This window comes from Larus michahellis, chromosome 3 (assembly GCF_964199755.1).
Source record: "Larus michahellis chromosome 3, bLarMic1.1, whole genome shotgun sequence".
NCBI classification, from domain to species: domain Eukaryota; kingdom Metazoa; phylum Chordata; class Aves; order Charadriiformes; family Laridae; genus Larus; species Larus michahellis.
Genome location: NC_133898.1, coordinates 56316874 through 56331596, shown reverse-complemented (window position 1 = coordinate 56331596; position 14723 = coordinate 56316874). Strand labels below are relative to the sequence as shown.

The window sequence follows — 14723 nt, the reverse complement described above, 5'->3', positions numbered from 1 at the left end:
TATAAAAGTTGCATAAGTGGCGAAACAAAAGTTTTTGCTGTGTATTGCAAGAGTGTCAGTCTGATAGATCTCAGCAGGTGGTCTTAGTACTGGGTCAGGTTACTGGAACAACATGGGTAAATATCTTCTGTCTTTGTACATACCCACTGATGTTATCAATAGTATTTTTTACTGTTAGTTCCCATTGCAGTTTAATTTCTTTCTGTTTGGGTTTTTTTTTTCAAATTCAATGAAGTGGTTCTTCTCAGACAAATGAAAATAGCAGACAATTTAGGAGCTCACAGAATCAGCATGCTCCACTATTTGAGTCCCTGCAGTCTTGATGGCAGGCTAGACAAATAAGCAGTCGTACCTGAGATGGCTGCCTTTTAGTAACCGTTGAGACGGGTTTTGCAATTTCACAACATGCCACCAACCAACCTCCTTTTCACTGATTTATCTCAGGAGAAATACATGTTCAGAGAAATATATGGTTCCTTAGTTCATTTAATGTCAGTAGAAATCGCTAAAGGGTTCTCTAAAGGAAGGTATTTAAATGCCAATATTTAAAATAACATTTTTAAATTTAGCTTAGGTCAGAACAAGATTTGAATAACTGGAGAGCTCTTGTATCCCCATTCCTCAAGTTGCTCTTCCTCCAGCTTGCTACTTAATAATTTACAATTACATGAAAAGGTGCAAAGATTAAGTCTTTGGGATGACCATCTGCTGTCTTCTTTTTGTTCAGCTGTAGTCTCGTGCTAGTGGTAGTACGTCCTCACTAAATTGCATGCCACAGAATACAGGAGTGCCTTCTTTGCATATCAACATACAGTCTCTTCAAGCATCGCTTCAGAAAACTGGACTGATATACAAGAAGAGAAAGTTACTATAACCTGAGTTGGCTTTTTTGCATGCAAGTTTATTTCCCAAAGCATTACAGCTTTCCTTACGACACTGACTTTGATGTGAGATTGCAGGCATTCAGCAGGTTGGGCTGGATGCTGCTGGGCCTCTTGCTTTCTTCATACTTGGGACCTTTTTGAATAACAGGTCAGGCAACAAAAGGTACAGGTGTCATTGAGACAAGAAGAAGGGTGAGCGTTTTCCACTTAGAGTCACTAATGAAATAGTTCTTCTTCACTTATCTTTCTTCACACTTATTGCAGGGAAAATGTTGAAAAAGATAAATAAGAGACAGTTTTGTGAGAGACTCCTAAAGCTTTAAAAAAAAAAAAAATCAGTCTGCATGTGATGTATGTGCAGTTCCTATATTGTTTTCAAAGGTCTGCAACTTTCACAATTCAAAAGCTGTGAATCTGCAGAAACACTACACCTAGGGGACACAATTTTATTTCTTTTTTAAATATTTTACATTCTTGTAAGTAAAGACTACACAATATAATACGTTTTAGTTGTATAAAAATTGGCTTTTCTCTCTTTGCTTGAGAAGCTGTTATAAATTCAAATGTACTCTTTTCTTAATGTAAAATGAATAGCTGTTAACTAGCTTTTGATAAATATTCCTTTTTATGGCCTTCCTGTTCTTCATGAAAAGAATGCAATGACATATCTTGGGAAGGTAATTTTTATTTTTTTTTTAATCTACCGTATCCATTGATCCAACTGGAAAAACTCAGAAACAGTAATCGTACTACTCATTTTCCTTAAAAATATATATATATTTTAAAAAAATAAAGAGAAACCAGAAGGACATACCCTGACCCTTATACTACAGATATCTAGGGGAGCAGAGTGTTCCTTTCTGTCTGGCTTGTGGATAAAATAGTACATTACAGTTTCAGTGCTAGCTGTCCTTTAAACCGCATAAATTCTACCCTTGTCTCACAGCAATGAAAGAAATCTTGGCAAATCCACACAGTCATTCATAGCTTTCATCTCCTTGTCCTTTCTCAAATCACTGCTAAAACACCCTCAGTTGACTTCGGGTTCTTGCTTATTTCACTTAATTAGGGAACAGAACTAGAAAACTGGCAACTTCAGGCACATCCAGCAACTTCAGGCATGTCTAACAACTTGCTTCGGTAATTTTGATGGGGAATTTTTTATATAATAACCTATTTTATATACAGTTGCATTCCAATGACAATAAAGGGCTCACCCTTCTATCACAAAGTTATGAAAGCAGATATTGAATTCATTTAGTTGTCAATGAATTTTTTGATGGGCAAGCTATACCAAATAGGATCCTGAAATGATTTAAAAGACTTTGAGCAGTGAATTTAGACAAAACAAATGCCATTAATATGTGACAGATGTACAAGGACATCAACACTTATTAACACAAAGTAATGGATTACTGAGCTTTTTGCTTATAAAGAAAAAACTAGGGCTTTCCCTCAAAAGCATTTTGGTTACATAAATAAAAATCTTCCCTAGAGTGAAGGAGGGTGGATTGTCGAGCATCTTGAGTTTAAGTATGAATGAACTTGATGTTAAAAATTGGCCATTGCGGGATTACGTTTCATACTGATATCAGTGATCTTTAAAGCATTTTGGGACTTTCAGCTTTGTCATGTTGAATTACTTTAAAAAATAAATTATGTTTATTCCGCATACACAAAAAAAATTGTTTTTCCATGTTTTAATCAATTTTGCATTAATTGTGCTATATTTGGATGAGAAATTAGTGTGACAAGCAAATATATTTCACATCAGTCCAGCAAAGCTATGCAAATTTTTCACATACAAACATGATTTTCCAGCTAAAAAAACAGTATTTACTTTGTACCAGCTTATATACATCCAAAACAATTGGAAGAACATCAGATTCACGTAAGTGGTGCAACTCTTCTTGCACTTTAAGCACAATTTGTGACCTAATGTATTATTTTGCAACAGTAAACACTGTGCCAAGGCCACAGAGGTCTCAGACTCTGGTTTCTGTTCCCCTGTTGAGCATGCTGTTTATCTAAGGTTATTTAATACTACTTTGTTTGATATTGATCAGTAGCACAAATATAGGCAAACTTCAAAGTCTAAATTCATCAGAGAAGTTTAAATAGTTATAGAGGAAAAAATACATTAATATTCTTTTATTTTTTACCTCATTGGTCAAATATGTTTGTTAATGTAATTTGTTACAAAATCTGTGATTTCTTTTTCAATTTTTTATTTCTATTTAAAAAAAAAAAAAAAGTCTGGGCTTAGAATGGATTACATCTGATGTTGCTAACATTTCCTGGAAATGGAAAACTGTGATAACAGCTGCTGTCTTGGCTCATTTCCAGTTGGGTTTTTTGGTTTGTTGGTTTTGGGGTTTTTTTATACTGCAGCAATTTACAAGTGGTTACAGCTATCTCTAGTAGCCTTTCATCATTAGTAAAACATCGTAAGTCAGTCAAATGTTTCCTTTCCAATCAGAGCACTTCCTCTACTTATTGAATTGTTGACTTTCTAAGTGATATTTATAGGAACAGCGCTTACATTTTAAAATAAATGCTAATTTATGAAATAACTTAAAGCTAGCTACATATGGAAGAGAACTATAGAAAGAATCTATATTTTATGCTAAAGCAAAATGCCTTCAATAAGAATTAAGAAAATCTTGGAAACCTCTTATTTAGATAGATGATACCTATCTGATTTATATCAAAAGTATAAAATTGTTTTTTTCTAAGACTTATGATAAGGAGAAATGTCTCTATATTAGTATTCTTTTTAAATTCCAAGCATACATGCTTTCTTCTTGGATGGAACCATTCTTTCGCAATCTTTGCAGTACTGTAGCATTGTAAAGTGATAAACACATAGCACTAGTGATGAAAAATAGAAGGAAGAGCCAAGTAAAGCAAGAGACAAGGAACTCTAAGTGTTGATAGTGTCAAAAAACAGGTCTGTGCATATTCAAAGATTTAGCCTCTTTAGCGTATATTAGTACTTTCCGCTTTAAGGTTTTAAAGTGCTTTGAAAAACAGATGTTAAATTTTTTAAAATTATGTTTTCATAGTTTCAAGTCAGGGTGTTAATGAAATTTTGTTATTTTTTCAGCCAAATCTGTGTTTCTTTCTTCAGCATATGATTAAGCTTCAAAAAGCAATGTTATGTATGCAAGTTGGAATCTGTTACTATGCCAAAAATTTAGGTTTGTTTTGTATCAAAACATGTAATAATTCCCCCTATGAAGCTTGTAACTTCAGCAAATCCTCTTTCACAAAATACATTTTAGTATTTAAGGAGAAGAACATCCCTTCACCACATTTGAAATGGCTGGCAAAAAGCTCTGCCAGCTCAAGGGGATCTCTGCACCATTTCTTGTGCTGGGATTACTCTGTGCTGAGCAACTTCAGGTAATTCACCCTGAGCAACCTGACCTAACTTTGAAAATGGAGCTCGCTTTGAGCGGGGCATTAGGACCAGATGGCTCCAGAGGTTCCTTCCAACATAAATTATGAGTTCCTCTTCCCAACGCTCTTGCTTTGGGACCAGCCTGTGTGAGTCCAGTTTGCACTTCTGCAGGCACGTAATCTAGACATGTCCTAAGAAACGTGTAAAACTGGTGTTCACGTTGCTCTGAGCCTTCAGGAATGGAACACGGGGTTTCCTGTTTGGGTTAGTTACAACCAGGAGTCGTAACCTCCTGGTGGCTCTTCCTTCACCTGAATGAAATGAACCAGCAGTGTCCCTCCGCTTTGTAGCAGACAAGAAGGTTTTAGAGTCTTAGCCTGTGACTTTTCACAGACTTTCAATTAAATAAACAGGGAGACTGAACTACCTCATTCTTCCTGGAGCTGACAATTTCAAAGCACGGTTCTGAGTCACAGTGAGAGGAGCAGTGCAAAGGAGCACTCCTCCCTCCCGCCGCACTGACTCATCAGAGGCTTTCATTTTCCACTCCGGTCAGGAAGCCAACATCTTTTATGACAATTAAACTAATCCTAACAAGAGGACTTTGAAAAATTAATTAAGCTCTGAACTGTACCTGAGCAGTGAACTCATGCGATGTGAACCCTGACACACATGCATGTCAATCTATAGGTGAAATCAGCTTCCATTTATTTCTTAGTACTGATTCTGACTCTTAGAAGAGATAAAGTCCTGAGATTTTCCACAAAATATTTTAACGCTAGTTTGTACTGCTTAACCGTATATTGTTCTGTGACAGAGTTTTCCATAGAAATACAATCCTGTGCTGAGAAATATATCTGCGCTTTACAGTCCCATCACTGTTGTTTTTTTTGAAGTGAAAACCTTATTCAGTTAAGTGGTTAGCGCGTTGGATTACTGTAATCATTTTAATTGCTGAAAATACCTGTTAGTTTGACTAGGACGAACTGAGCAGCTTAAAAATTATTTTTACCATAGTTATATTTTACCATAAATAGCAATTTCATCATCTACAACATAAAATTAAAGAGCATGATTTGTGACTGATCCCTTCCATGGCTTGGAGCAAGTCACTTTACTGTTCAGTATCTCTGTTTCTCAAGATTCAAAAAGGGAGGTATGATGCCTGTCTTTCCAAGTACCTTTAGGGATTTGCGTACAAAAAAAATGCCATCATACAACAGCTCTCTGTTGTTAACTAGTAGTAGTTAAAAAATTTCTGCTAGGACCCACTCGTTCCAAGACAACAAGTTGAAATACACACACATATATGTGTATATATGCTCTCAAAAGTTCATCAGTAAAAAATAGGAGAGTTACAATTTGATTAAAAACATTGTTTAAGCTGGGAACACTGGGCTTCCTTCACACACTCTTCAGAAGTCTCTTTTAAGTATTATCCTGTCCTCCAGCACTAAGCATTCCTCAGATATTTAACATTTGGAAAAAATTGTAATACCCCAAGATCTATGACACCCCTACAACAACAGGTGTGTGAAAACTCTGGTTTTAATTTGTGCTATCCATGAAGCCACCACCATGGGAACAACCACCACCAGGAGCGAATTCTGGTATCTGTGAGATACTTAGAGAGGTACTTGGACATATTCGGGGGATTAAAAAACCCTCTATTTGAGACCTGGCCTGCCTTGAAGTAAAATCTAATAAACTGAAAGAATGTCTTGGACACTTTCAGATGCTAACAAACGTCCAGAGATAAGAATAGATCTGACTGAGCTTTAAGGGTTGGTTTACCATTCTCGTCCACCCTAGGACTTCAAAACTGCCCTATCAAGCCCTTAAAGCATTGGGAGAAACTTGCTTGTCCTTCTTTAATGCAATACAATTTTATATTTGTAGCATTACCCTAGTGAAATTTTAAAATGAAATGAGATGGAATACAAATAAGACTAGAATTTCTTTAATATCCTGAATCATGTCTAGACTCAAATACAAACCGTGGTTTAAAACAAAATTCAGATCCTCCTCTGTTTGCTGCCAAAGGCTGACTTCAGTCCCTGAGGGTCTGAGCAGGATTTCCTCAGCTACGGCAGCTGGCATCGGCAGCGCTGACGGCAGGGAGAATGCCACTCCTGGGCTTGGTGCACCGGCTGATTTCATCAGCTAGCACAGGTCTCGACAGGTGCACAGCCTTTCACTTCACTCTTAAGGACCATAAAACCCTTGGTGCAAGGTTTAGGAGACTGAGAACTAACTTTTTGATCCAGAAAGTGAAGATGAGATCTTTTCGTGATTGTAATCCTCTAGATCTGCTAGTATAGCTTCAATGCATTTCTTCTAAACACAGAAATAACATTTACTCTGAAAAGAGTTCTTGATGCATGCTGAATTTGCCAGACGTTTCACTTTGAGACAAAAATATGACAAACATGCTTCCTAGCATTTTCATCCTGATTTATTCTTCCTCACAAAGGACAACTTCATAAAGAGCTTGAATCAGATCCGTGTTCACACTTTACATATGCAACATTTTTGTGGCTGCCAAAGTTGGCTTCTCGTGCAAAGTAACTTGGAAATAGAGTCAAACCAGAGAAGGACACGCTGAGACCGCTATACTTCAGTAGCTTTTTTTTCCAACTAATCATCATTATTATTATGACTAGATACTTACCCTTAGGTGCATTAGGCCGATCATTCTGACTCATCCATTTAGTGGATGTTGTCCTGTTGGGTTAATGATTATCTTTTTTGTCTGAAAGATTTGTTAATTCCTATAACTGCATAGGATAGCTATTTTAGTACTTACCAGGTGACCTCGATGCTGTCATAACCTTTCTGGTATTGTTGGTTGTAGCTTGTGTCATGACATTAATGTGAATTATGGCTGTCTTGAGGATACAAACCTCCATATAGCACAGATGGTCTGTCGGAAAAAAAATATTGTAATGACGGTCTGCACATCACACATTCAGTCTTCCCTTGCAGACTATTTCTTTTATCATTGCCTCATTCTCTGAGGCACCTTTTAATCAAGCATCTAAGTCATCATTTATTGTACAGACTATGCTCTATAATAAAGACTGTAACATGGGATTCTGGAAAATACGTCTGCTACCAGCATTATCACGGTGTCTTGTTGGCCTTCTCCAAACTTGCTTAGCAATGTATCACCATTACTCCAGAGAGTTGATTTTTTACTACTTCTTTGACAGAACGATGAAAGCTGTGTAAGCTCATTACCAGAGCATGTGTGTGGGCTTAAAATTACAGATAATAGACAAATGGTTGGAAAGTCAGTAATTCCTTTACATATTTGCCAAGACTTAGGTCAAGGTTCAGGGTTTCCTTTGCTCAAACTGGTGAAATCAGAAATACCTCCAGGTGTTCTGGGGAGTGCTGGCATTGCACATGCAACACAGGTGATGAGGCACAGTTGATCTCAGTTGTCTTCTGCAAGAGCAAACCATGTTAAGTCTAAATTGCACTCAGTTGTGATGTGCGTTTCTTTTTGCATTAGTATTTTGTATAAGCTAATCCTTTTATTTAATAGCTCTTTGAGTTTTCTTTGCCCTCTCATAATCTATTATTTCTAACATTGCAGTAAATTCATTGTAGTAAATTTTGATATTGCAAGCCTGGCTTCTCATGTTAGTGAAATAAATAGTTAATATATAGGAAAGTAATTGTGTGCTTAAGAGTAATCATAACAAAAAAATTCATAGAATCATAGAATCATAGGGTTGGAAGGGACCTCTGGAGATCATCTAGTCCAACCCCCCTGCCAGAGCAGGGTCACCTAGAGCAGGTTACACAGGAACACGTCCAGGTGGGTTTTGAATGTCTCCAGAGTTGGAGACTCCACCACCTCTCTGGGCAGCCTGTTCCAGTGGTCTGCCACCCTCAGGGTAAAGAAGTTCCTCCTCGTGTTCAGGTGGAACTTCCTATGTTCAAGTTTGTGCCCATTGCCTCTTGTCCTGTCCCCGGGCACCACTGAAAAGAGCCTGGCCCCATCCTCCTGACACCCACCCTTTAAGTATTTATAAGTGTTGATAAGGTCACCCCTCAGACGTCTTTTTTCCAGACTGAAGAGACCCAAATGCCTCAGCCTTTCTTCATAAGAGAGGTGTTCGAATCCCCTAATCATCTTTGTAGCTCTCTGCTGCACCCTCTCCAGCAGTTCCCTGTCCCTCTTGAACCGGGGAGCCCAGAACTGGACACAGTAAGTAAATTGCTGCCTTTCCACTCAGAAGCCCAGTACTTGTATGTCACATCTGTAATTCTGTAAACATTTTACAAAAAGCAAAGTGACACAAATGTGTGCAAGGAGTTTGAAAAACTGATATACACATAATTAACTTTGAATGCAATCAGATTTTTTACAAGAAAATTCAGCAAAAGGATGATTTTTACCCGTGTTCATCTGCTCTTTCTTCATAAGCATGGTTCTTCAGTTTTTACTGGTAACAAAGTCGCAGACTTTAAATGTAGAGCCTTGGGCTGAGATCCAGGAGAGGACGTGAGGATGGGTGCAGTCGTACATCTACACCTCATGGGCCTGGGGATGTGGAGGCAGCAAAATCTACCCTCGCCCTTGTGTGTGCCATGTTTCTAATGTGAAAGGCAGGCATGACCGAGAAGTTGGTTGTGTTGTCTTGACAGATGTGTCCTTTGCCGGCTGGCTGATAGCGTCAATAAGCAAGTAGCGTTATGTGAGATGTAAATGTATGACGTGGGCACATTGCCACCACTGCCTGGAGTGAGACCACTGACTGGTTGTATGCGAACTACCCTACAGCAGTGTGACAGCCGCTCCACCTGGCCACTGTGCGGCACCTGAGCAGAGTACATTATGCTCCTACCAAATTATTTTTGATGTCTTGGAATTATTTTTGATGTCTTGGAATATACCCATATTAAGATGGCTTTCAGAATATTATTTTTTAAAAGATGACATACATTTTCCTCCCTTAGAGCTCTCAGCATCATTGCAGGTGAAGTTACTTCTTACTCTCTTGTTTGTTCTTGTCACAGTTGTTCATACGAATTTTTTTAAGAATTATGCTGTACGTGTATGAATGTGTGTCACCCTTCCTATTCCATGTTAGAGAAAGCAGCAGTAAGTGTTACTGCATCTAGGGACTGCAATAATTTGTCATTCTGACATTGACTTAATTTTACACATTTTTCAGGGAGCAGAAATTGAATGAGTGCCATGTTATTCTCCAAATATCTCTTTAGGCCACATGACGTCCCCTCTATCAGAAACAACATAAGTGTGTGAATATGGTGCCTAACATGAAACAATCCCAAAACAATACCTATTTAAGACTTCAAGCCATAACAAGTCTATCTTAAGTCACTTTTTGTAGATAAGCATTTATGCATCTGGCAGTAGGATTTTGTCCTAAATAAGCAATGTTAGAAATAAAGAAGTAAAGGTCTTAAGAGATTAACTGTGTAAGAGAGAATCCATCTTTATGTTATAAAAGAATGTGTTTTCTTTATTCTTATTAGGATTTTTGCTTAGATACTGAAGTAATGTGCACATAAACATATTTTGAAGGCATATGAAATCAGAGCCTGAGCAGAGCCTTAAAGAGATACCAAAACCATCCTGTTTTCAAATTCAGCTATGTTTCTTGTCACAGAGCAAAGTTACTAACAGAGGCACAGTGACTGACCAGCAATTGCAATTTTCTGTGTCATTATTTCAAAGAGTAACAGTAAATTTAATATAATTCTTTGGGTTTTTTTGTTTTATTAACCAGTTAATTCAGGCGACGGGATAGACTACAGCCAGCAGAAGCGTGAAAATATCGGAGATCTGATTCAAGAGACACTGGAAATCTTTGAACGCTACGGTGGAGAAACTGCTTCTATAAACATTAAATACATGATCCCTACTTATGAGTCGTGCATGTTAAAATGAGCTGTAGCAAATGGGATGATTCCATTTGTGTTCTAATAAAACTGTAGCTGACTCTGTGTGGCATCTTGTTAGTCATGCTTTTTTTTATCTACAGCTGCTAAAATAGTGGCTTCTGGGGCATCAGAGTGTTAGCGCTATTGTGAACAAGGCTTTCCAATACATAAATAGTGCCTGTTCCTTTGATTACAATGGTGTACTGTGCTTGTTTGTTCCCTGAAAGAATCGCTCCTTTATAACAGAGCTGACTCGAGCAGGAATCGGAGTTAAACCTTCGCTTGTATAGACAATAAAACTATAATTTTCATACGCAATTCAGCAATTGCTGTTCTGTGTCCGCTTGCCCTGAGGGTGATGTCAGAGGCTGTAACAAGAAGAGTTTATGCTGACTGCTTAATAGGTGTTTGTCATGGAAGAGAAACACCAGTTCAGCAATGCCTCTCTAGCAGCTGTGCCGAATAATGTGCACTGACATACAATAAAACTGTTGAATGTATATACTAATTACAGTGGGGAAATTTATATGCTCCATTATAAAGTATTGTCATTAAATTAATTCATGTTTCTTGCACACGCCTGCTCTCGGCTTCCAGGTGTTTACCTTTTCATGGAACTTGGGTTCCTCTTGGTGAACATCAGGCACAACCGCAATTTTGAAGAAAAGAAGCCCAGACAAAACTTCAATAAATCGGATGGAAGATGGAGCGTACATAATGTATCAGTCCCTAACAACACAGTTAATCTGGGTGAATACAGTATATACACACATATTTGTAAAAGGCGCTGGGTATTTTCGTAACTGCAAGGTTGTTATTGCTTTTCTGTTATTATTATGGTATATATGCGTACAAACAGTGTAACTATTGTTACAGAAATCCCTTACAATTTCCTACTCAGTTAGTTTCTCCCTGCATACCCACAACACGGAATTGATATAATCATGGATTTAAGCAAGGCTATTGAGATTGACTTTATTGCTTTTTAAGCATTTCTATGGAATAAATCTACAAAAAATAAAACAAGTTTTACAGTCCTCAAGGACAACCATTTAAAAATACCGAGTCAGCTCAAAACAAATCAGGAGATACGAGCTTTGTCTAAAAAGCAAGATATTTCTAAAAGCACAGACTTTGGGCTCACTTTGCTTACATTCTGGTTTCTGGAAGCCCTTAAAATATATGCAAGTTGCACTGTCAAGTGTTTCTCTGTAACTGTTAGAGCTCAAAACGCACTCTTTGGTGTTAGACGCATGAAACCTTATTCCAAGTGCTTATCCACATCCATATTCACACCCTACAAGGCTCGCCTGGGTGAGAGACACAGCCCCTCTGCTGCCCTGTTCCCTCGGGTGCGTACTGGAAGTGTGGGGAGCACCTTCCCACTGCTGAAATATCGAGCTGGAACTGTCGTTAGACTGACGTTAGACTTGCCTTTTTCTGTTCTGTGGGATCTTTAGCTCAAGCGTTTTTTTTCTTTTACTTTCTGCTCTTTCCTGTAAAAAAAAAAAGTTAAAAGGAAGATAATTACTCTTCCTGCTCTTTCAGGAACTGCAGCATCAAGTGATGCCACCGGCCATGAACACTCCCCAGTCCCTGGTTTAGGCACGGCTGCTGCAGGTGTACCTTTTTCCCAGGCTCCAGAGACCTTCCATTTGTTTTTTGGTTCTTTCTGAGTTTTCTTTTATGCGTTGCCAGGGCTTCCCTCAAGTCCCTAGAGTTTAGGCAGTGTCTGTCCTGTGACTAACACACACCTGTGATTGATGGATGAGCATATCCAATATGCTGTCTCACATCTAGGCTACCTGTAAATCTTTCACCTCCTGGTCAGAAAGGCAGGTGAAGCCTGGCTGTAGGCCTGTATCTTGGTAAAATCAAGAGCTTTGTCTTCAAACCTTGCAGCACAGAGTCTAGCAAGATACTGCAGGGGAGCTAAGGCCATATCGTCCCTTCCAAAAATGCCTTTCTACACAGCCACCCTGGCACTATCAGCACAGCCTTTGCCTACGGTTTCTCACTCCGTTTCCCCTCAGCAGACCCCTGTCCTCCATCGTCCCTGGCACCGATGAGCCATACTTTCTCATTTACTGGCATCTATGGGTTTGGTTACTGTGGCACTGCAGGTTTCCCATGAGTACAAAGTGTGCTGGAGGACTGCCGCTCGGAGTGAGCCGAGTTATTCAGCTCGGAAACAAACCAGACCCTTCATAAAAGGAAAAATCCCAGGCCACCTTTCACTCCTTAGCTATTTGTATTCTGTCCTTAAGAGAAAGCTCAGTACTGCTCTTTGCCTGAGATCAAAAAACTCCTCAATAGCTGGCTTCAGTTCCCCTGCCACTGGGCTCCGGCCACAGTGCTGCTTGCAGAAGGGACAGTGCGGGAAAGGGCTCTCGTCTCTGGGGTTTCCCCATCCCATCACCCCTCTGCATCCTGGCAGCGCTGCTGAGGACGAGATGAAGTTGCAGGCTCCTCACCAGCTTTGTAACTCTATTCCCTGACTCATCTTTTTTGCGTCCCCTCCCCTTTAGCTCAACTAGGACAAGACTACTGACTGACAGAGACACCATGGAAAACGGGTACTTGGTGCAGCTGCAGACTTGCCCAGACCTGATCCCCTCAGCCCTGTGCTTTTCTTGAATATTTCTTTTACAAGACATTGCTTCAACAAGGAGTGACCTTATTGCAAACCATAAGGGCAATACAGGTCACACCCGCTCACATCAGGAAAAATAGGTTTTACAGCGAAGTGCTTTTACTTGCACTTTCAGGCTGGGAACATGAGCCTCTATCGTACTATTTCTATGAGTGGGCCATTGCTTTAAAAGTGAACAATCTCCCATAACCTTGTTAATCCTAGGAGCTGCACTGATAAAAAGAAGCATGATGAAAACCACAGGTTTGTAATTCAGGAACATTGAGAATAAAATTATTTTAAGATGTCATTTTACTAAGTCAAAGTGTAGGCCTGCCAACCTTGACAGTGTCCCTTTAAGCACGATCAGCAGCATATTTATAGGCAATTACGGCACAGCTCAGAGCACTTTATAAAGCACAAGATCAAGGACCCAGGTGCTTAAGCATATGAGTAATACTATGCCATTCAATACTCTCCCTAGCTATTTTACTATGCTCAAAAAATGGAATTGTGGTTAAAAAATAGCAACTGCCTCGCCTTTCACCAGATCATACAATTGTGGTCACTGACACTAGGGGCAAACCAATCAACAGTTTCTAATTGTAATCAATTAAAAGGCACTCTGGGCCAGGTGTTTGAAGGGGTGTAAATTAAGCATAATGCCATTACAGGTAACTTGGCTTTACAGAGTTGATGTGGTTTGTGTCTTTTCTGAGGGCTGCTGCTTTCTAGTTCTCTGGCCACCACAAGGTAAGTGGTGTCAGTAAAGGACCTTATGGATGATAAGTCAAGTCATAAGTGCTTGTTTTCTGAGACTAAATGTTTGGGATGTCTTTAGTTTATCTTGATAAACATGTTAGATATGTTGGCTGGCGGTTGTTTAGCTTGAAGAATAAAAAGCATATGTAAACACTGGGGGGAGAAAAAGCTACCTGTGGCCTTCTTTGTCTTGTGTGATCCTCAAAATGGGAATGAAATGAGCTCTTTTTAATGATTCTTCCCCAAAGTTCTGTAAGGATATTCTGTAACAGGTGTCAGAGTTTTGGGAACTCTGGCATTTTCTGAATGCTGGTGGGCGCTATAAGTGGTTGGTGTGCAAGCTGTTGAGCCACTGAATGGTATGACTTGTCTGTGTGAGGCTGAGCAGGGGCAGCGGTGGCCGCAGCTCCTGGCCAGTGTGGGCTGGGGCTGCCCGGGGAGGGCCGGGGCCTGGCAGAGGACTGGGACAGCCGTTGCCAGCGCTGGCGGCGGGGAGCCGGAGCCAGGCTTCTCGCTGGTAGCTTTCCAGTGTTTCAAAGAGATGGAGCTGACAAAAGGAGTTTGAAAAAGGCCTCCCAGGAGTCAAATACAAAAGGGCTATGGGAAGCTGTAAGTGGGAGGGGAGGTATGGGACCCTGGCTGGGGGGGAGGGTGTGTGTGGGGCACAGGGAGCTGTGGCCAAGCGGGGCAAAAAGAAAAAGCTAAAGCAGACACTATATGCCTTCCTAATCCTGTCTGGAGACCCTCCGACTTCCAGAAAAGTATTCTCCAGTCTGAGGGGCTCTGCAGGCAGTGGGGCGGTTCACATTTTTCCACTCATCTGTAACATCCTGTGTTTTCTGCTTTAAATAAAAGCAGTGATGTTTGCGGGAACTCTGTACAAAGCCTGTCTGCTTCTTGCAACCGCTCGGAGCTGCTTTGTGCCTCCTGGAGACTGGGAGAGGAAGGTTCATGCCCTGGCAGGACAAGAAGTTCCCTGCGCCGGCCCCATAATCCTTCCGGCGTGTCAGTGGAGGGAACGGGAGCGTGTGTGGTGGGGCATATCTTAGCTGCGCTTGTTCGTGCCTAGTGAATACAGCCTGGCTGTGTCTGTGGGGCTCCTTGCTGAGGGCTCTCCCCT

The 14723-nt window shown here is 40.0% G+C and overlaps 1 protein-coding gene across 5 annotated transcripts in view; it reads left to right on the top strand.

Annotated features, from left to right (window-relative positions):
• The window catches only part of PACRG (parkin coregulated), a 247888-nt gene extending 236179 nt beyond the window's left edge, over positions 1-11709 (top strand). For 3 of the 5 annotated variants that reach the window (XM_074580290.1, XM_074580291.1, XM_074580294.1), the window contains exon 6: positions 10056-11221. In XM_074580290.1, the coding sequence (XP_074436391.1) occupies positions 10056-10216 (161 nt within the window). In that variant the 3' untranslated portion in view covers positions 10217-11221. Of the gene's footprint in view, positions 1-10055 lie in introns of all 5 variants that reach the window. The other 2 variants (XM_074580292.1, XM_074580293.1) reach the window with 1 other exon arrangement.
• The last annotated feature ends 3014 nt before the right edge of the window (positions 11710-14723 follow it).